Source organism: Phyllostomus hastatus, unplaced genomic scaffold (assembly GCF_019186645.2).
Source record: "Phyllostomus hastatus isolate PE091 unplaced genomic scaffold, TTU_PhHast_1.1 phas_scaffold_114, whole genome shotgun sequence".
Taxonomy (NCBI): Eukaryota; Metazoa; Chordata; class Mammalia; order Chiroptera; family Phyllostomidae; genus Phyllostomus; species Phyllostomus hastatus.
Genome location: NW_025334006.1, coordinates 1,253,160 through 1,276,443, shown reverse-complemented (window position 1 = coordinate 1,276,443; position 23,284 = coordinate 1,253,160). Strand labels below are relative to the sequence as shown.

The 23,284-nt window shown below is 49.3% G+C and overlaps 1 protein-coding gene across 6 annotated transcripts in view; it reads right to left on the bottom strand.

The window, feature by feature from the left end:
* Window positions 1–23,284, bottom strand: part of DENND2A (DENN domain containing 2A) — an 88,367-nt gene that overhangs the window by 50,499 nt on the left and 14,584 nt on the right. For 5 of the 6 annotated variants that reach the window (XM_045855636.1, XM_045855638.1, XM_045855639.1 and 2 more), the window contains exons 2-3: window positions 13,103–13,204; window positions 8,924–10,081 (exon numbers count right to left, since the gene is read on the bottom strand). In XM_045855636.1, the coding sequence (XP_045711592.1) occupies window positions 8,924–10,081; window positions 13,103–13,204 (1,260 nt within the window). The remainder of the gene's footprint in view (window positions 1–8,923; window positions 10,082–13,102; window positions 13,205–23,284) is intronic. The other variant, XM_045855640.1, reaches the window with a different exon arrangement.

Below are 23,284 nucleotides of genomic sequence, written 5' to 3'. Positions count from 1 at the left end.
TGCAGCTCTGCCTTGCTCTGCCATGGAAAGAACTCTATAATTGTTCTTATTTTTTAAAAATCTCATTTGATCGATTCCCTGTCAGGGCACACTCCTGGGTTGCAGGCCATGGCCCCCAGCAGCCGCACATTGATGTTTCTCTCTCTCTCTCTTTCTCCCTCCCTTCCCTCTCTAAAAATAAATATATAAAATCTTTAAAAAAAATCTCATTTGAGGCACCTATGAAGCAATATTTGAATAGGTCAAATTTTAAAGTGAAAAGTTTTTATGAAGTACCTACGAAATACCATCTGATAATTCAAATGTTTTAATAAGAAATGCTGCAACAAAGCAGATGTTTGCATGCTCTGGGCTCTCCAAGTCCCAGCGGGCGGCTCGCTTACTGAGAACACATGTAACACAACCTGGACGGTCCGCGAGGGTTCGCTGGGGGGGATCAGCCTGTACCCAAACTGCCGCTGTCAGACGTCCAGGGATCTCCAGCCAGGATCTGAATGCTTTTATGATGCTTCCATAGTTCCAAGAACAAGATGCTAATATAAGAGTTTAGCTGTACTTTGCCTTTAATTCCCAACACACAAAAGGTGCCTACCACCAGTCTAAATAGCATTAGAAAAATGAAATTTTTAAAAACTAGAAACTTCCTAAAAAATGGTTAGAAGATGGTTATTCACATGGCAAAAATCTTTATTTAATTTGCTAGAGAATTTGTCATAAGATTTCTCCATGTCTGTATTTAAATGTTGGTTTTCAGGTGACTGATTCCTATGCAGGAAGCATGAAAGACAAAGAAAAAATTTTTGTAAAGATTTTATTTATTTATTTTTAGTGAAAGGGGAAGGGGGGGAGAAAGAGAGGGAGAGAAACAGCAACATGTGGCTGCCTCTTGCACACCCCGCACTGGGGACCTGGCCCACAACCCAGGCGTGTGCCCTGACCTAGAATCGGATCGGCAACCTGTAGGTTTTGAAGCCAGCATTCAGTCCACTGAGCCACACCAGCCAGGGCCAAAGAAAATTTTAAATCAACATGAAGCCACAGAACATGCAAAAAACAAGGGGAAACCAGAAATCTTTACCCAGTTTCCTGAGTCACTGGGAGAGAGTTCAGTTACAGAGTCTGATTTATCACTGTTGCGTGTTGGTATGTGCACACGATGACTCCACACAGCTCCCCCCGAGCACTGTTTCCGCGACCTGCAGAAACGCCGGCGAGACAGGTGGTGGGCGTGGCTCTGGTTGTGGCTCGGGGAGGTGGCGAGGTTCCCCAAAGAAGAAAAGTGTGATGAAATGAATCATCGAACCACTTAGCTAAGTCCTTTCTATAAAAATATTTTTTAACTTAAAAAAAAGGTTTAGTGTCTTTATTTACATATTAACTTTGAGAGAAAGGAAGTTTCGAAAGGCTGATGATAACCACATCTAAATTGGCCTCACTCTTGTTTAAATATTTCCACATTTAATACATGTGGAAATTCGTCCACACCACCAGCCCACACGGTTAATAGGCACCTTCTCCTGGCTGGTGTAGCTCAGTGGATTGAGCGCGGGCTGCGAACCAAAGTGTCGCAGGTTCGATTCCCAGTCAGGCCACATACCTGGGTTGCAGGCCGTGACCCCCAGCAACCACACATTGATGTTTCTCTCTCTCTCTCTTTCTCCCTCCCTTCCCTCTCTAAAAATAAATAAATAAAATCTTTAAAAAACAAAAAACAAAAAAAAAATAGGCACCTTCTGAGGGTCCGAAGATCGCACAGCTGGGGATGCGAAGGGGCCCCTGCCTCGGAGGAGCCCACGGCCTGGTGAAGGGGCGCAACCCCCTCTCAGCCGAGTTGGCTTCCTGGGCCCTCCAGTTATCATGTGATTGGGGCGCTTCTTAGTTTCGGAAATGCTGGAGCGACCTGACTGGCCCATTGTGAGTCCGCTGAAGTGGGTTATAATTCATGTAATATCCAAATTTCAACAACCAATGCCAAACACCGTGACTTCAAGTAGCATTTTGTATGTTATTTGTGACTTTCCCATCTTTTGTAAATGAAATACTAACGTAAGAGCTCCTCCCACATCTCCGTTTGTAGGATGCGCTGGAATCTCAAAATTAGCAAATCCAGAGTTGAACTCATACCCTCATCCCCACCCCACGATGAGGCCCAAAGCCTCCTCCAGCAAAGCCGTTTCGGCGAAGGCCATCCCCACCCACCCAAATGTCTGTGCCTCAACCTCGGGAGTCCTGCGCGCGTCTCCCTCTCTCCTCCCGCCCACTCCTCACCAGTAGTGCACAAGAGCCCTACCTGGAGCCCTCTGGCTCCTCTCGGTCCCACTGCAGCCCCACCGCAGGGCAGCCCCAGCTGAGGGGGCAGTCACCTCACTCTCCCTCCCACGCCCTCAGCTGCCCCTGTCACTGGCCTTTCCAGTCTCCACACTGCTGTGGGGACAAGCTCTTAGAAATGCAAATCAGATCAAAAGTCTCTCACCTTCTTAAAACTTCTGAATCGCTTCCTATTCCTCTTAGGTAATAGGCCCAAACCCCTGCCTGGTCTGCAGGGTTCTTCTGGAGGCTCGCTGGCTCCAGAGGACCTTGAGGGCCACGCCCTCCCTGACCCCTCTGGCCCCACCACGCGTGGCTCAGGCCCTCCAGCAGGCTGAGTGAAGTCTCGCCTGCCCCATGACCTCCGCCCGCTTGTTCACTCAAACGGACGCCCGTCTCCCACTGTCCCCCTTCCCTGGGAACCTCAGGACTCAGTCTGAGTGTCACTTCCCCTCCGAGCTGGCCCTGTTTCCGTGACAGGCTAAGTAACCCTCCCGAACACTGCCACGGCACCGCGGTGCTGTCCCTAGGCTGTAAGTTTCACAAGGGCGGAGTCTCGGTCCGTCTCATTCATCGCCACAGTCTCGTGTCGAACACGACATTGGTTCACCTGAAATGTCGGTTGGTTGAGTAAGTGAATGAGTACTTTAAAAGCTGGTTTTAACAGCCACATTTACTGCTTTTAATTTATATTTTGGCATAAACAAATAAAGCAACTGTATTCTTAGAGTTGATTTTTAGTCCATTGTTTTGAATACATTTCCTCCAGAATTATTTTCGGCCGTGGGTTAAATGAGCTTAGAGAGCCTGGGGACTAACCGCCACTCAAAACCCCACAGTGCACTCAGCTGGAAAGCAGGGATGCCCCACTCTGAGTCCCCCACTCACCTCCTGCTGCCACAGAGTCTCCTCCTGACAGCCCAGGCGCCTCTCCCCACAGCCCCCGGCCCCCGGTGAAGGGCGTGCACGAGACTAACTGTTCAGAGGAGTGAAGCAGGAGACTGCTGACGTCAGCTCTTGGCTTGCTCGGCCTGTTATTGGGTACTCCTTTCATCCAGGGTTGTGACTACTCACACTTGCTTTCTGCTTTTCTCTGAATCCAAAATAGGTCTGAAGAACGACTACCTGCATCCGCCATTGTGTCTAAAACCCCACCATCTCCGCCTTCTAGTGAGACCTGAGCCACGGCAGCTGCTCTTCCAATGCAGAATACAGAACCCCCGCCCTGTTTTCTTCTGTCAGTTTTCCTGGGCAACTACCACTGAAATACAGGCATTCATACAACCAGGCTCCTCGGGCACTTCCAAAGTATTCTGTGGTCTCGATCTCAATCAATTTGCCCCTTTGAAGCTTTTAAACATTCAGTTTCTAGGCACAGTAGTTAGGGTTACCTCATGGATGTCATGTGGACCAAGATGGACTCCTGACGACAGGGACAGACAGGGCTAGGGGGCCGGTAAGTGAACTTGAACCATGAAAGTGATGATGGCTGAGGGATGCTGCCCGGCCAGAGAGCTGGGGTCGGGGGGGGGTCCCTACCAGTCCGAGAGAAGATGAAAATGAAGGAATCAGGAACAGCACAGTTTGATTTGGTGGCCATGAAATGACTGAGGTGTCATGGCCTCAGAAAGTTCTGGAAGTCTTATGCTAAGCCCCAGGGAAAGGCTGAAGCTATATAATGCTAAAACAATCCCGTGAAATTTTGGTCAATGTAGTTATTTGGTTGCATAATGATCTAAAAACTCTGTCATATGGTCAAATGAAACCAAAAAACTCTGAAGTCAAGTTAAAACCTTTGGGGTATATAGATTACTTGTGAATTCAGAATGCTGCTTATACTTAAAAAACCATAACGTTTCTTGTCCAATGTCAGCCTGAGGCATTCCTGCCAACGTTATGAAATGTGCGCCATAAAACACACACAACCGAGCTAACGCTGCTGAAGGAACCTTATCTTTGGAATTTCCTGACATGAGGGTTTCTCGTTTCCATTTCAGGATTGAAGGCATCAGTCCATGCATTTAATTTCCTGGGGCTTTAGAGAAATGAGGGGAAAAGAGAGAAGAAAGGGAAGGAAGAAGGGAAGGAGAAGAGGAAGGAGGGGAGAGAGAAGAGGAAAAAGAAAAGAGAAAAGGTAAAAGTAAGGAGAGAAAAAACACGTTTTCTCAAACCGAGTATCTGAATTCACCGGTCTGGCTCCCGCTGAGGCGGACCAATCGGCCTTCGAAAGTGAGCTGAACGCGTTCTCCAGCGCGCACAGCCCGGCTGGCCGCGTAATTCCAAGCCTCCCGACCTCAGAGTCCTTAGTCACTTCTTTCTCCAGCCTCGGCTCCGCTTTCCTGCCTCGGAGGAGGCGGTGAGCCTGCCAAATTCGGAGTTGAGCCTTTTCTTGACTTTTCCTCCTTCCTTTTTTTTGTTTTGTTTTGTTTTAGAGATAGGACCACAATAAAGAGCACGCTTTATTTTTTAAGAGCAGAAAGTGAACATCTTGCCCTAATCACCCTCATTGTACTATTTCAAACAAAATGAAAAACCCAAAGCCAAAATTCTTAAAACACAGCTGATGCAACCCTATTCAAACTGGCCAAGAAAAATTTCATTTTTGGACAGAAATGAAGTAGCTTTAGCGGGTTTTAAAGAAAACGCTGGAAGACCCAAAAGAGCAGATGGTAGCTAGGAGAGAAGAGATAATGGGAATAACCATCTGCCAGGCCGACCTGTGTCCCCGGTGGTGACCCAGGTGGTGGGCTCCAGGCCCCCAGGATCAACCTGCCCTGGGGGAGGGGGCCCCTGGGGAGGACCGGCAGGAGCAGGGTGGCAGAGCGGCTGTGAGGACGCCCTGGCACGGGAGCGGAGCGTCACCGGAGCGCGCAGGGCCTGGGCTCGGCCCTCGCTCGGGAAAGGACGTGGGGCTGCAGATGCCCTGCAACTTTCTCAGAACAGAGAAGGCATTCTCTGCATTCTTCTATAGACCTCACTGATACCAGAGCCTGACAGAGTAAAATAAATACCAAGTCCAGGCCAGTCCCATTTGTGGAATAGTGAGGCAAAAATCTCAAAATATTAGCAAAGAGAATTTGGCAGTAATTGAAAAAGTAATAAATAAAGACCAAATGGGAGTTCATCCCAAAAATCTAGGGATGGATTAATATCAAGATATAAATTCACTATGAATAGGTCAAAGGAGAACCATTTGACTGTATAAAGTTGCTGAAAACTAATTTGACACAATCTACCATTCAACCTCAATTTTTAAAAGTCTTAGTTAAAAAATGACCGGTGTGGCTCAGCTGGTGAGGCATCATCCCGCAGACTGAAAGGTTCAATTCTCGGTCGGGGCACACGCCTGGGTGGCTGACGTGGCCCCGGCGGGGGTACGCACAGCAGTCGGCTGATCAATGTGTCTCTCACACTTTACCGTGCTTCTCCCTTCCTTCCCCCCTCTCTAAAAAAATAAATACGTAAAACCTTAAAAAAAACCGCTCTTAGTAAAAAAAAGACATGTAAACAAATGCTGCCTGGATAACATAAAAACACACCTCGAACAAGCGTGCCTGAGAGTGGGGCGCTAGAGACGTCACCACTGGCGCTGGGGGTGAGATAACCCGCCAGCTGCCACTGAACGCTGCTCGGAAAGGGCCAGCCCGGGCAATTCAGGGAGAGGAAGGATTTGGGGGTATAAATTAAAGAGAAAGAGGTGATAATTCTTTGCAGTCAATATGATTATACACATATAAAGTCCAAGGGAATCAACTGAAAAACTATTAGAAACAATAAGAAATTTATTTAAGGTGTCTTTTAAAGATAAACTACTTAGGAATAAACTTAGCGAATACAAGAATCCCAATTAAAACTAACATATAGACCTGGCTGGTGTGGCTTAGTGGATTAAGCGCCGGCCTGTGAATGGAAAGGTCGCCAGTTTGATTCCCAGTCAGGGCACATGCCTGGGTTGTGGGCCAGGTCCCCAGTTGGGGGCGTGTGTGAGGCAACCAACTGATGTTTCTCTCACGGATTGGTGTGTCTCTCCCTCTCTTCCTCCCTTCCTTCCCCTTTCTCTAAAAATAAATAAATAAAATTTAAAAACTAACATATAATTGTCAGATGGGTACTCAACTTATTGGGGCGATCACTTCATTGGTTATATAATTGATCACTTTCTTGTACACCTGAAACTAATACGATATTATATGTTTACTATAATGGAATTTTTAAAATAAAAAATAACATTTTGTGTGAGTGAAATTCGATAGTGACATTTAGGACATTTAGAAAAATACAGGAAAGAAATGTGAAGACATTTTTGAAAAAGGAGAATAAAAAAATGAATAAGAAGTGATCATTTTTCATGACATGACAGTACAGGCAGGATTTCCAGGAGAACCAACAGACTGATTATTAGCAACCAAGAGAAGTTTCTGTAAACTGCACTACATAGTAAGATATATTACGAGGTTAAAATAATTGGTATTAGAAAAGAAATTGATACCTTGATTAATTAAGCAAAAGAGAGACAGAAAAAAAATAATAGCTGACATACACTGTGCATTTATTATATCCCGGGCTTTGTTTTATGGTTTACTTATCTTTCTCACAACTTAGAAGGGGTTACTATGATTATGACCACTTTAAAGACAAGTAAGATGAGGCTGAGACGGGTTTCGCAGCTTGTCCGGCGTCACCCGGCCAGTAAGCAGCAGAGCTGGAAGCACTCCGGCTTCAGAGTCTTCTCTAATGCCGTACAGGGCCCGTCACAGCATCATTTGCAAACGGGAAGCAACCTGAGTGTCCATCAGTAGGGGAACAGCTGCATAGAGTAAGGTTCAACCATGTGATGTAAAGAAGGTGGCAGTTACAGAAAGGTGGAGAAAAAAAAAGGAAGGTGGTAACACTGAAAGATCTCAATGATATCCTGAGTAAAAGAGAATATATATTGCATGCTTTCACTTTTAAAACATGTAATTTTTAGACCCCGCTGGTGTGGCTCAGCATATTGAGTGCCAGCCTGCAAAATGAAAGGTCACCAGTTCGATTTCCATTCAGGGCACATGCCTGAGTTTTGAGCCAGGTCCCCAGTTGGGGGCGTGCAAGAGGCAACCCATCAAAATTTGGTTGTAAGAGGCAACCAATCAAAAAAATGTATCTCTCGCACATCAGTGTTTTTCTCCCTCTCTTTCTCCCTCCCTTCCCCTCTCTCTAAAAATAAATAAAAATAAATAGCCCTGGCTGGTGTGGCTCAGTGGATTGAGTGCCGGCCTGCAAACCAAAGGGTTGCCAGTTCGATTCCCAGTCAGGGCTCATGCCTGGGTTGCAAGCCAGGACAGAAGGTCCTGCTCTGACCCCAGGATGAGGCATGGATGTGGCAGAGGGGTGCATCCTGACACACAGAGAGGGAGCAGCCAGTGAAACAGGACTACCAGGGAAGGGGTGACCTAGAAGCCAAGCGAACACAGTGTTTCAAGATGGAACACCTCAGCTGTTCCTCAAATGCCGAGGGGTCAATCAAGAAAAGAACAGAGAACTGGCGATGGATGTAGCAAGATAGGTGCTGCTCCTGGCCATGGTCAAGAGCAGTGCTGGGATAAGTGGCAAAATCCCAAATGCAGTGGGTCGGGGAGAAAAACAGGAGGCGAAGAAGTGATGATGGGCCCTGGCTGGTGTGGCTCCGTGGATTGAGCGCCAGTGAGAACCAAAGGGTTGCCGGTTCGATTCCCAGTCAGGGCCCATGCCTGGGTTGTGGGCCAGGTTCCCAACAGGGGGCATTCGAGAACCAACCACACACGGGTGTTTCTCTCCCTCTCTTTCTCCCTCCCTTCCCCTCTCTAAAATTAATAAATAAAATCTTAAAAAAAGAAGTGATGACAGTAAATACAGACACCTGTTTTGCGTTTTTGCCCTAAAGCTGGTTTCCACATTAGTGAGTAGCAGCCAATGAGCACATCACAGAAACGGACTGAAAATTAGGTTTCAAAGCAGAAAAGAAACTTTCCAAAGCATAGATTTTATTTTTTCAAGCATGTACATGCTTTATTATCTAATGTGTTGTTTGAACATCATAAAGTAGTCACAGTGTGTGCATCTATGTTAAGGGGAGAAATCGAGGCTTCGAGAGGCTGAGTCACTAGTTCAAGGTCGCACAGACCGACTGTGATCGGGCCAGGGCAGACTTGCGCAGTGCGTGTCTGGAGCCCACGCCAAGGGAAAACGCGGAAGGAGGAGCCAGGAGAGACTCAGAGTGCCAAGTGCCAGCAGGGGCGGCGGTCGGTTGCAGAACGGGCAGCTGTCAGCCGTCACCACTAACGCTGCTCCCCCCCCGTGTCCGAGCGGGCATGCCACGAACGCCTGGCTCCTGTCCCGGTTACACGAACTTATCACACCCCACCCCCAGAGGCTAACTTTTCAAAGCAGACCCTCTTGTTTGAGGACAGAGAACAGGCACAAAACACAAGCATCAGTTATTACGTGTCCTGGTTTAGACACAAAACAACCTCAAGCTACGAAGAGTCTCAACTAACACGAGACCCATCGGTTCACCAAAAACAAACCACCAGACCGAGGAGAGAGCTGTGCTGCGGCACCGACCGCTGGGGCGGGGCGGATGGTCGCCGGCACCTACCTGTGGTCGGCGCTGGGCTTCGGTCTCCCGTTCCACAGTCTTCGGTTCACAGGGGGAGGCGGCGGGGAGGAGGGCGGAGGCGGCGGGGAGGAGGGCAGGGGCGGGGGCGGGAGAGTGGGCAGAGGAGGCAGGTTCCTTCCGTCTCTCCTGAAGCCGGTGCCTGGGTTCCCGTCCTTGTCCCCTTCTCCCTCGTGTTTGAACGTTCTCCGGGGCTTGGGCAGGGGGTTGATGAAGGGCTTTTGAGGGAAGCCCCCGTACACGCCCTCCAGGCTCTGGTCCCAGGGCTTTCTGCACGTCTCGGGGGCAGGCGGCCTGCCTTCTGGGTCCACGGGGTGGGGCCTGAATTCTGAGCCGCCCCCGCCCCCGCGGCTCCTGCTCAGGGTGGGCCCCTCCGCGGTCTTGTCCGGCAGGCAGTGCGGGGAGTAGCAAGTCCCTGGTAACTGGGGATCCAAGCCTGCCAGCCCATCCTTCAGGGCCTGCTCCAGTTTCTTGACCTGCTTCAGCACCGAGAGGCTGGCGTTCTGAAGGCGCTGTTTGCCCAGCCTCAGCTCTCGGCCTCGGCCCAGGCTCGGAGCCGGCTCCCTGGCCGGCTGGCTGCGGTCCGGCCTCTGCCCTGCGTCCTGTCCCCTGACTTCCGCTGCCCCTTCGCTCCTCCCGATCTCTTTGCCCTCTCCTTCCGGCCTCGTCCCGTTCTGAGCCGCTGGGACCCGAGTCCCCACACCGTCACCACGTCTCCTCTCTGTCGCGCAGGACGCCCGGTAATCCTCCTGCCCGTCCGCTCTCCTGCCCGGTGCAGGGGGGGCGGGCGACTCCTTTTTCCCTTCCCATTCGGATATCTTGTCCTTTATGCTGAGGGACCGGGGCCCGGCCCCACCTCGGGCGGGAGGGCAGGGGTCCTGCGCACCGCCGAGCTGCCTCCTGCCTGCCCTGCCGGCTTCTTTAGCACCGAGACCTGCAGCTGGGTCGCTGATGAGCACGTCCGAGTTGAACATGTTCCGCTGAAAACGGTCGCCTCTGGACTTCAGCGTCAGGTTGCTGAGGCTTTCCAGGGGGCTTCGTCGGAGGCCTGAGTCCCGGTCCGCGTCTAGGAGAGGAACACAGGGCCTCAAGGGCTGCCTGCGACGGTCTTCCCCAGCCTCTGGGCCCTCCGCCTTGACCCTGAACAAGAAAAATACACACTGGGTGAGGGGCTTATCCACTGTTCTCGGCTGGTCATAGAGATCTCCCAGAACTTAGATAGATAGAAAGGTTCTAAGCTAGTTGCACAGCACCAACATTGAGACCACCGTTAAAAAAAACACGTATTTTTCCTGGGGAGAGATCACGTAGCTATTGGGTTTTGGAGTCCAGCAGACTGGGGTTTAAATCCTAACTCAAGCCCTGGCCAGCTCTGTGACCTTGGGCAAACTGCTTACGTCCTCTAAACCCTCGTCGGTGAAAGAGGAGTAGTGACGACACACCCAACGGGGTGACCGCACACACGGAATGAGCTAGCCCGCATGAAGCACGCAGCGCGGCACACATGCACGAGCAGTGGCGGTTACTGTTATTATTAGCTTTTCCCCCTGATAAGAGTAGGAGAAAGGTCATGAGATCAAAGAGTGCACAGTCTAAGTTTCCTCTGCTTGTTTAGTCAATGGATAAACCTCTGTAATGACTACTTAAAAATTAAAACAATGCCGTGAGTTATAAACTGGTGCTAATGCTGGGCTTGGTAAGTTGTCCTGATTTGACTCAGCAGAGACACAGGATGGGCTGCCCTGGAATTAAACCTCCTTCAGAGTGTGGAGAGTGGCCTCTCCGTGAGGACGGGGGTTGTTCTGTTTTGAACGGAGCCTGTCTGGGCTCCTGCCGTATCCCTGGCACCTAGAACAACGCCTAGCGGAGCAGGCGGCCAATACATCTTTGTTGCGCGAACCAGCGAGTGAACCAGCGGCCTTGGACTGCACTGTCCAACAGAGTGGCCACGAGCCACGTGTGATGACTGAAGCTGAACTCAGATGAAATGAAAGCTCCAGGTCCCCCACTGCACCAGCCACACGTCGAGCACTCGGCAGCCACGGGCGGCTAACGGTTACTGTACTGGGTGGTGCAGAACGTTCCCCCACTCCAGAAAGTTCCGGCCTGGAAGGTACACGCGGGGATGCATGTCTCCAAATGTGCTCTTAGTCGACCAGTGTCGTGAGGACGTTAAAAATGATTGTGAAAGAAAGACAGAAAGACGTGTTTAAGCTCGTCTAACGAGGATGGGAGTATCTGTGTTTTGAAATGTAAAACTGTCTTCCACCAGCACCGACCATGACCGGACACAGTGACCGGGGACGTGTCAAGACGAGCAAACACGCACCGGCCAGCTTCCCGGTGCACTTTCCGCACGGGCACATCGGGCTGCGGAGGAACCCTGAGACCCCAGGACGGTTCCCACGAGGGAGGAACAGGCAGCGATTTCACGCACCCCGCGACTGTTTAGCCTTCCAGTCCGAAGACGAACAGTTGTTTACGGGAAGACTTCTCCCCACAGGGACATTAGCTCATGAGTTGTGTTGCTATTCTTGGTTGCTCAACATAAATTAAAAACTTGTGAAACTGCAAACACATTTTCATATGTTAAATATGGCTACCAAAGCCGAATTCCTCATTTCAATAAACAATTAGCACCCATAACAGAGTGCTTACAGAAAAGAAACACATTTTTCAATTGTCCTGTCACCACTGAGGACACTGGCATGAATTCAGATTTAGTCAGAATCGGAATCAGAATCATTTCGTTGATATTTTACTGAGAATTCAAAAGGTGGAAGTTAAAGTCCTTGCTCTCACTGTGCTGGAAGTGAGATGAAGAGATAGGACAGACGTAAAAACACAGTTCAGGCCCCAGCCGGTGTGGCTCAGCGGGGTAGGTATCGTCCCACAAACTGAAAAGTCGCCAGTTCAATTCCCAGTCAGGGGACATGCCTGGGTTGTGGTACGGGGCCCCAGCTGGGGTGCATGGGAGAGGCAACTGATCCAAGTTCTCTCTCACATCGATGTTTCTCTCCCTCTTTGTGCCTCTCTTTTCCTCCAGAAGGGAGGGAGGGAGGGAGGGAGGGAACCCCACAGTTCGGGTTAGTGCATGCTTGGTGACAAGTGATGACATCATATATAATTAGTATCGTATGTACTGTTAAACAATATCGACAGCAGATAAATACATGGTTTCAGAGTCAGAGGGACCTGGGTTTGAATCTTAACTCCTTTTTTTATCTTAATGTAAACACCCGATTTCCTTTGTCTAGGCTGGAAGTTTAGGAGCACAGAGGCCTAGTTTATCTTGTTTGCTGTGCCCTGTATATTAACAGGCAGTCACTAAATATTTATTATATGAATAAATGGCTGAGTTAATATATGTAGTATGCCCAGAGTACATACATTATGAAGCTGGATATTAGTAAATGGCAACCAGTGTCAGTCAGTGATGACAGTTATTGTCCCAGGTCCCAAACATCTGGCAGGACCCCACGGTTGCGGAGGCCCCAACTGCAGACGAAGAGGGAAGACGCCCTGAGGGAAGGCCAGGCTGGACTAACAGAGCTCACGCAAGAGCAGCAAGGGTGAGGAAACCAAGGGCAGAGAGGCTTCTTCCTGCAGCCACTGCTCCCAAGAACTCCTCGAGAGCCTGTTTCCAGGACTCCATGGCCCCAGGAGGGGCTCTGTAGCTGTGGACAGCTCCGTGATGACCAGCTGCTTTGCAGAATGTGCGAGGGAGTGCCAGAGGAAACACCTGGGGAGAAGACAACCCTGCTAACACAGGGCGGGCAGAGATGGCTGTGTGGACAGATGCAGCTGCAAGGATTCAGGGCTCCCTGATAGTTACAATACCTGTGCATTCTGGGCGTCAGGGAAATAAACCCTGGAATATGCCGGAATGTATAAATGGGGACCTTGCCTGCAGTGGCCCTGGGATCATCCCCTCCATGCACCGGGTGCTGGTCAGCCCTTCCCTTGACCACTCTGGCCTCAGGTTCTCGACGGAGCACCGCACATTGAGATGGTGTGCGGGAGGCTCCGCCCAGTGACGTGGGAGAGGACAGCTCCCGAGTGCAAGGAAGCGGGGTCAGTGAGCGGGGAAAGGCAGCGGAGGGAGGAAGGAGACTGAGAACCCGGGCCAAGCTCTTCACTCTCCGGGGAGAAAACTCTTACTTGTCAGCCAATCTGTAGCTCCGGTTCTCGGTCTGGCTGTGGCTGCCCCTGGCTGGCCCGCACATGGTCATCGTGTCAGCCTGGAGAGGAGGTGCAAGTCGCCTGGGGGAACAGGGATGGCACTCGGTGAGCCACGCCCGGAACTAGTCACCCCAGATGGATTCTGTCCAGGAGTGCGGGGGACAGGAATGCACCACGCAGAATCCCTGACCCAGGAGGGGGGACAAGGGCACGGAATCCTGAGGCCCGACCAGATTCAGACCCCACGCCAAACCTCTTCTCACACGTGCGTGTACATGCGTGTACATATACAAGAAAACACACAGCCTCAGAAAGCAAAACAAATGCCAGCACAACCTGATACTTCTTCAGCCTCCGTAAGCACCTGTGAAGAACCGAGAGTCCTCAAAGAAGGGGCGAGTGGCTGCTACTTTCTTTGAAACAAGAAACAAACTGCCCACCAAAGTGTGCATATCCTCACAGAAGTGATGCACCCTCCTCCTGGCCCTGAGGGCAGGCAGGTGTGGCCCACCCTGCGGTTGGCTTGGGGGTCCTGCGCACAGAGCCTCTCCCAGCGGCTCCACACCCAAGACGGGGACCGATGAGCCCCGAGGTCATCTGTCAAGACTAAGGAAAACTAGGAGATGGCGCTGGCTAATCCGGGAACCCCACTGGGCATCTCCCGCCTGACAGGTGACAGCGGCTGTGAGGGCACCAAAGCAGCAGCCTCCGCACAGCAGTAGCAGCAGTTTTATAAGGCACCCTTGGGTGCCTGACATCTCAATGGACTGAGGTGGCTGATTAAGAAGTATCGCTTCAGGCCTGACCAGTGTGGCTCAGTTGGGTGGGTGTCACCAGTTTGATTCCCGGTCAGGGTGGGGTGCGGGAGGCTGCCAATTGATGTTTCTCTATCACACAGATGTTTCTCTCCCTCTCTTTCTCCCTCCCTTCTCCTCTCTGTAAAAACAAATAAGGTCTTTTGGAAAAGAGTTATTTCAATAGCAAGTCCCTACAGTAATCCATGTCTCTCGACAGGAGGACAAGCGACGCTGCACAGGTGGGTGTGGCTAGGGAGGTGAGACCCGCCGGAGAATGCCGAGCATGGAAAGCATGAACGCCGCTGGGCGGTCCCTCCTGCGGGAGAGGACGTAACTGCTTACCCAGAAGTTCAAGGAATACCAAGACACTGGGGATGCACATTCCTTTTGCACCGAACCTCCAGGGAATCCCTCTCCCACCGCCACCTCACGTCACCTCACGTTTCCAAGATCCCCACCCCCACTGCCAGGACAGCTCAACTGCCAGGTGGCAGGGTGGCTGTCCAAGGTCCTGGCCTGGGCATTCCCTTCCCCCCAAGAACTCAAAGCACTGGGCTTCAAGACGAGCATGTAACTCTCGGGAACAAAGAGAGGAAGGCCGGAGGGAGAAAAAGAAAAGGAGAGTGAACACGGGCAACAACTTAAGAAGAGGGATGTGTACTTGCTTTGGCAGCACATATACTAAAAAGTGGGAGGTTAGGGACCAGTGAGCTAAAAAAAAGTCATGGAAGGGAAGAGATGGGTCCCAGACACTGTGTGCATGGAAGGGGCTGGAGCTCGGGCCTGCCGATGGGCTCGCTGTCCCCCTGGCCCAGCGAGGCAGCACCCTGCATTTGGGGTGGGTCGATGCTGAGAGCAAGCCCCGTTCTCTCAAGAAGCCGGGCCCCAGGGCTCTCCCGTCCCCTAGTGGAGGACGGCCCTGAAAGGCCTTTCGGGGACAGGAAGGAACTCGCTGCCCCTCTCACAATGCTCCGCAGAGCTTCCGGGGCCTCTCCCTCCGGCTGGGCTGGCAGACACTGCTCTTCTGTCCTACATCTGGCAGAGGGCCCACTGGAGGTCAAGGATAGTGGCCACTCCCTGCCTGCCACCCGCCCACCCGCCTCGCGCCGGCACTGTCTCCACGCAGACCAAACCCACCGTGCACGACGCAGCCCTGCTCTGTGTGCGCACCACTCTCCCACCCACGCCCTTCTTCCGAGCTGGCGCCCTCTTTCGCCGGCTCTGCGAACAGGTGCCGGGCCCTGAGCAGGACGTTCTGGGGAGGCGAGATGAGGAAGACATGGTCTCTGCCCTCAGGGGCAGCACCCAGGATGATGCCCGGGTCACGGTCAGTCCTGCCATCTGGCTCTCTCCCCAAGGGGAACAGTTGCCCAGTTGCCCAGGAAGCCAGAACTTTCCCAAAAAGGGACAAAGCCCACTGTCTCCAATGCACAGAGAACCTCACGTGCACTTTGAGATTAAAGATCAAGAAACACTTACAAGAACACTATGTCTGTCTGCCTGCTGTGTTGTACATCTGAAACTAACATAAAGTACTGTTGAGTGTAAACTGTAATGGAAAAATAAATAATAGCCCTGGCTGGTGGAGCTCAGTGGATTGAACATGGCCTGCAAACCAAAGGGTCGCCGGTTCGATTCCCAGTCAGGGCACATGCCTGGGTTGTAGGCCAGGTCTCCAATAGGGGGCATGCAAGAGGCAACTACACACTGATGTTTCTTTCCCTCCTCTTCTCCTTCCCTTCCCCTCTCTCTAAAAATAAATAAATAAATTTTTTAAAAAAATAAAATAATAACAAATAGAAACAGTTAAACAATGTGGCACTTAAGTAAACTTGCTTTCAAGTATGTCAGGGTCACCTACAAAATGGTCATACTTGAAATACTGAATGCAAAATACAATGTGGATCAGGATTATACACAAATAAAATTAAATTTTAAATGGTTTTTATTTGTTTGGCAAATAAAGCTACAAGCCGTTCACCTTTAATGATTCTAATAACACTTAGCTTATCAGCTTTTAAAGAGCAGGCAACAAAACTGAGAATAAACCATAACAATTACGACAGAACAAAAGCAATGATTTTCTCAACTGAGCGTTCTCATCAGCAAGCACATGTAGAAGGTGTTTGTTTTCAGAAAACGCACCGAGAGGGAAAAAGCGTGCAGTCCCATAACACAGCTCCTGCTGTGTCTGACTGTTCCTTCGGGGAGGCCCACTGCCACGCCGTTTGATGCTGAGCCTTTTGATGCCGGGCCTTTATCATCTTCTTCAAACAAAAGAGCTTCTCAAAAAAAAAAAAATGAAAAGGAATTGCTCTTTTTTTAAATTTTTACTTAATAGCTTCATTTTTTTTATTTTGTCGTGTTTTCACAAACAACCCAACCTTTTCCCACGTGGAGGAAGACGGAGGACTCGCTTCGGGACCACACCCGGGGGCCACGTCTGGCCAGACCGGAGCCACGCTCTGGGACCAAACGCTCAGGCCCTGCCTGCGGGAAAAGGCCGCCCACCACGACTGGGCACCAGCTCTGCCTCTCGGGGCACCACGCCAGGGAGACCGAGGCAGAGCCGAGGCTGTGACTTGTCTGCTAACCACCACCAAGGTCTCCTCGCTTCTAGTTCCCCCGGCAAACGAGTGCTCAAGCAGCGTCTGCTGAATGAAGGAACACATACCGTCTTCCTAGACCTCACGTCCATCAACAGATGAAGGAATGGACAAGCTGTGGTCCAGCCACACAGTGGAACGTGCCTCGGCCATAAAAAGGAGTGAAGGCTGACACACACTGCAGCTCGGACGAGGCTGGAAACATCACGCCGAGGGAAAGAAACCAGTGGAAAACAGGGAGTGCAATCCACTGTAACCCATTTGTGTAAAATGTCCAGAACGGGCAAACCCGGAGAGCAGATTCGTGGTTTTCTGGGGCTTGGGGGTGGGAACAAGCAGCGGCCAATAATATGCATGGGTTTTCGGGGGAAGGGAGGAGAGTGGTGAAAATGTTTCAGAATTAGATAGTGGTGATGGTTGCACAAAACAGTGAATATGCTTAAAAAATAAACAAAACACTTAACTGTATACTTTAAAAGGTGAATGTTATGGTATGTGAATTATATCTCAATAACACTGTCATTTAACAAGAAGATGAGGGAGGGACCACCGCCGAAAGCGAGGGGTCGCGGCCCCACCGCAGACCACGTCTATTTTCCTGCCCCCCGTGCCGTCAGTCAGCCGCAGGACCGCCCTCCTCCCACAGGCAGTCTTGGCGCTTCACTGCGGGGTGTCTGTTTGCCCCGGGTCAGAGCATCCCTGACCTGCTGCGGGGAGGGCAGGGCGTTCCCAGCCCTCAGAGAGTTGCTCCTGCCCCTGGAACTCAGGTGTAAACGCCCAAGATGTGGTTTTGCGGAGCTGTTCCTGCACAGGCTGCAGTGTCAAGGCTCCTTCTCTGGGCGAGGCCTCAGACCCAAGACTTTCTGTGAGAATGAACACCCAGTTTCTGAAACAACATTTCCTTTGAACAACCTGACCAGTATTTTCCTGACCTACACCTGTCAGTTTGCCTGGCAAAGGAAGCCCCTGGGAATGGGTGGCCGGAGCACCTTGAGAAGACTGGACCTCCTGAGGCCAGAGGCAGCTAAAGATTTTTTTTAAAAAGTATTTTATTTATTTACTTTTTTAGAGCAAGGGGAAAGGAAGGAGAAAGAGAGAGAGAAACATCAATGTGTGGTTGCCCCTTGTGCATCCCCAACTGGGGACCTGGCCCGCAACCCAGGCTTGTGCCCTGACTAGGGAATCGAACTGGTGACCTTTCGGTTGGCAGGCCCATACTCAATCCACTGAGCTACACCAGCCAGGGCTAAAGATTTTTTATTGCTTACACTGCTTCCCTAAACCCAGGAAGGACTTGTTTTCACCTCTGAGGAATGTTCTTACCTATGGAGATGCATTCGGCCACCTGAGTAGGATGCAAACACATTTTTGACTTGACGATTTTTGAAAATCATGCTTTTTGCCTCACTCACTTGCAATGTGGAAGTACTTCCACATGCGGCCTTTGGGGTCACCACTGTGTGGAGGGTAAAGAGGGAAGTACGAGTAGGTGGCGATCTTGCACATCAACACCAAACCACAGCGTGTGTACCGCCGGGCAACTACCAGTGTCGCCTCTCAGGGGAAAGTTAGTGTGACTTTGCCATAAATCAAAAAAATGTGACATTATCAAAGTCATAAATATGCTAATACTGCCAAAAGATGGCCTAAAAATCTTAATTCAGGTAAATTATTTCCTTTTATATATAAAAAAGCATACTTTCTCTTGTTTCTTTTGGCTCACCAAACTATGAGAAGTCAGATTCTAAGTTCTCTGTGCTCCCAATTTTTTTTTTACTCTCACCTGAGTATATTTTCTCATTGCTTTCAGAGAGGAAGGGAAAGAGAAAGAAACATCAATGTGAAACAGAAACACTGACTGGCTGCCTCCCGTATGCACCCTGACCAGGGATTGAACCTGCAGCCTGGATATGTGCCCTGACTGGGAACTGAACCTGCGACCTTTTGGTTTATGGCATGACGCTCCAGCCAACTGAGCCACATGGGCCAGGGCTCCACTCCCTAATATTTTAACTTGCTCTTCCTTCTCTCTGTTCTTGGCTAGGCCAGAGAACACTTCTTGCTTCTAATCACTACGAAAGTCAATCAATGTCACTGCTCCCACCATTGTTCTGATGAGGAAACTGAGGCTCAGAGAAGTTTAAGTTCGTACAACTCATGAGTGAGAGCCAGGAATGAGTCTGTGCTTTGAATTCAATTCTGGTCCTTCTACACCATCACTGTAGCCTCATATTACATGACCTAATCTAGACTAGAACTCCACCTCAGCTCGTTATTCTGAGTGTCCATCCTGTTCAGTTCTTCAAGATCAGCAATTGTTCTGTCCTTTTTCTACGCCATGCTGAGTTCCATGAACATGTGCTCGAGTGAGCTGGGAGGGAGAGTAAAGGTTTTTGTGGGTCTCTCTGCTTATGGTTCTGTGATTATACACTTCTATACTTTGGGCACGAGTCCTAGAAATTAATCCTTAATAGGGAAAAAATGTATACATTAAATGTTTATGGTCATATTGTTTATAATACTGAAAAATTAAAAATAAAAATGTCAAGCAATATCATGGTAAACTATAATATAGCTATTTGATGGCATATTATACTACAAATTAAATTATGTTTAAGAAGACTACAATTCTAGCCCGGAATAGTGTGGCTCAGTTGACTGGGCATTGTCCCGCAAAGTGAGAGGTTACTGGTTCGATTCCCAGTCAGGGTACATGCCTGGAAGGTGGGTTTGATCCCCGGTAGGGTTATGTATGAGAGGTAATGTTTCGCTCTCAGATCAATGTTTCTCTCCCTCTCTTTCTCCCTCTCTTCACTTCTCTCTAAAAATAAGTAAATATTTTTTTAAAAAAACAAAACAAAGACGACTATAACTCTGTAGTGACGGGAGTGGATTAGCAGTGGCCGAGGTCGGGAGTGGGTGGGCAGGAGGACAAGGAATGGCTGCCGGTGGGTCTGGGGCTTCCTTCTGGGGGATGAAATGTTCTGACGCCGAGGGTGGCGGGCGGCACAGCTCTGTGACTGTGCTATGAGCCATTAAACTGTGCACTCAAAATGAGTGGATTGTATCGAGTATGAATATATCTCAATAAAGCCATTATTTTTAAATATAAAAGTCAATGAAACCCCCCAACTATTATTAAGTGAAAAAAAATGCTCATGTTGTAATGTCGGATGGAAAAAACAGGATCCAAAAGCTTGTATCCAATGGGGGGGAAGAACATGATTTTTAAAAAGGGAGTGAGGAAGCTATTCTTAGTCAAAATTTCTTACACATAAGAAATGACTGTAAGGAAATGTAACAAAGGAAGAACAGCAGTGGTCACTGGGTAAAAAACTTGGAAGGATATTTTTTTTGTTCTCTCTAATTATCTAGATTTTCTTCTTTTTTCTTTTAAATCTTTTAAAAAAATATTTTATTTATTTAATTTTAGAGGGAGGGGTAGGAAGGGAGAAAGAAAGGGAGAGAAACATCAATTGGTTACCTCTTGTGTGCCCCCTACTGGGGACCTGGCCAGTGACTCAGGCATGTGCCCTGACTGGGAATAGAACCAGTGACCCTTTGGTTCGCAGGCTGACACTCAGTCCACTGAGGCACACCAGCCAGGGCTTTCCTTATGTATATTTTCAACAACAAAAAACCTGACTTCCAAATTTTCTACAATAAGCATGCATTATGATTACTATTCCAAATAACGGGAAAATGGGAGCCTGCTGTTGTCTCCAGGGTCCAGCTCTGCCCAGGGGCCCCGCCCCCGTAGGCCCCAAGGCTGTCTCTAGTCACAAGGCAGTCTCAGGGCTTCTGGCTCAGCTGAGCGCATCGCCCCCCGATTTGTTTTGCTTTGTCCCAGTCTCTCCTGAAAGGAAGGGTGCGTGGTGCTTGGTGCTCCTCACCTCCTTTCCCTTAGTAACCACCAGGACTGGGTCTGGGGTAGCCGCTTCCCAGCAGAGATGTTTCAGTGGGTCCCAAGGGAGACTATACTGAGACCCATGGCTAAATGGACACGTACTTCATTCTTCCAACTAATAGTTGTGTCCACTTCACACCGGGAACTGAGTGAAGCATGGAAAAAAATATAAAATAGATTTATTTACCCTCTGAGAGTTTTCATTCTTATATAGGAAATAAGATGCGTATGATGATGTCGTACTACTATAGACTTGAACGTTGCTTAGAGAGTGGATCTTAAATGTTCTCACCACAAACAAAAACAGTTAACTGTGTGAGGTAATGGATATGTTAACTAGCCTTACCACGGTAATCATTCTGCAATGTGTGTGTATATCGTATCACGTTATATACCTTAAACTTACACAATGTCACATATTAATTATATCTCAATAAAGCTGAGGAAATAAGATGCACACGAATGTCTCCAATACAAAACACACTATGATGAGCCAAACCAGGGAAGGCAAGGGCCTTTTGTGGACGTGGGCTTGAAGGCGGGACCAAATTTCCTCCGGGGCAGACCGGGGGGAAGGCATGGACGCCTGCACGATCTCGGGATGACTAAATGCTTAAGGAAGCCGTGCAGACGTGAACACAACCGACTCCTTCTCTGTGTCCTGGGTTTCATTTCATTTTTATGCTTCATGCTGCGACCTCTGACCAACCTCACTGTCCTTAGCGAGCATATCAAAGCCTGATGGTTGGTGATTATCTGTGTCCCATAAAATGTGGCCACAGATACGTTTGCTAGTCACGGCCGGCCGGAGCGGCATAACGACATATATAAATGCCAAACGGAAGATAGCATCAATCATAAACAATCATCCTTCACAGGACCACTAGAGGCACGTCCCCGGGCGCTGCTGCATTCTTTGTCACCTGGTCTCCTCGATCACCAGGACCCAGATTACGCAACGGAAAGACTGCTGTAACAGGCGCCTGTCAGCAGCAAATACTCTGTGCAGACTGTCCCCTCTGACCCTACACCCCTGGAAGTAAACTACCCTGTGACAGACTCGGTTTGCGTGCACCGTCTTTCAGCCTGAGGACACCTTCTCTTAGGTGCAGTCTGCCCCGCCGTCAGACAAGGAGGCACCAACCACTGGACGGAAAGCAGCACGGACTCTGTAAGACCAGCCTAGGCCATGTGCCGGGTTTCTTTGAAGGAGTCAATCAACATGTGAACCGAGGCAGAATCTATGAACACAACTGGGCTATACTTCACGAAAACTTTTACCAAGATGCTACCAGAAGCATAATGACCTGAAATACGTTTTATTTTGAGATAATTACAAGCCTGCAGAACAAGTAAAAGAAAAGTACAGAACACTCACATATCTCTTATCCAAATTTACCAATTTTAACATGTTTTAAAAATTTCTTTTGGTGATTCGGGGAAAATGAGTGCTATCCAGCCACTAGAAGTCATCAATGCTCATGAACCTAAAAGAAAACAGAATCTTACGAAAACAGTTTACTGAAATAGGTAAGCACACCCAGGTCTAAAAGACAACTCAACCTGAACTCCGATCCTGCCCCTGACCCACCCCCAGGACCTCCCAGGAGGTCAATGAACACTTTGTAAAACCAAACTGCCAAACATGTGAGAACACCTAGGAAAACACTGAAAAATTTAAAATTGGGGGAGAAGGGTGTGGGAGCAAGTAGCCCTACCAGATGTGAAAACACACTATAAAGCCTCTATAATTAAAACTGCTAGAAGAATAGATAAGTAGACCAGTGGAACAGAACAGAAAGTCTAGATATAGTCAAATACACACAGAACTTTATATATGATAAAAGTGACTTTTTAAAAAGATTTAATTTATTTATTTTTAGAGAGAGAGGAGGGGAGAGAGAAAGAGAGGGAAACACCAATGTATGGTTGCCTCTTGCATGCCCCCTACTGGGCACCTGGCCTGCAACCCAAGCATGTGCCCTGACTGGGACTCGAACCATCAACCCTTTGGTTCGCAGGCCCGCGCTCAATCCTGAACTACACCAGCCAGGGCTGAGAAAAGTGACTTCTTAAATCACTAGGGCAAAGATGGACTTTGTAATAAATGGTGCAGGGATAACTGAACAGCCCAAAGGTGTTCAAGCCAGATCACAATGAAAACCTGATGTGCCTGCAGTCCCGGGGAACTGAGGACCATCTGGGTCTTCCTCAGAGCCAGGAAACCAGCTGCAGGCAAGAACTAGTTTCACAGACAACTAGTTTACCAAGACGCAGTAGTGCTGAGGGGGTGACAGCAGCCTGTGAAGATTCCGACCAGGGCTGCTAAAAAGCTCCAACCACAGTCTGAACCTCCTGTGACTTGAATAGAGTTTCAAAGTCAGAGTCTTCTACAGCAGCCCTAAAGCTTGAAATATACTTGTAAGGCCCCTGATTTCCACATTATACACATGTCATAACAAACATAAGCCCCTTCCCTCTCACCAATTTCCAGATGTGATTATTGTCATCCTCATTTGGAAGGCGAAAAAATCAAGGTTCAGAGACTTGCCCAGACCCAATTCTTATCTTCCTACTCCAAATTTTATATTTTGACCCTCAGACTTTGTTTTCTGCTCTCTCAGCACCTCCAGCCAGCACCACCCTGGATGGACCCCGTTCACAGGCCTGATGCAAGAATCTGCTGCTCAGTGGTGCCACGACCCCAGGGGCAGTGACCTCACTGTCTGACCCCCAGGGGTCAGGCTCTTTGGAAGAGCCTGACTTTCTTCTAAGGGCAGCAAGCAGGAAATAACTTTCGTTCATAACCTTTGGGAAGTTCAGAGTAAAGAAATTAGCACTGTTGTGTTCT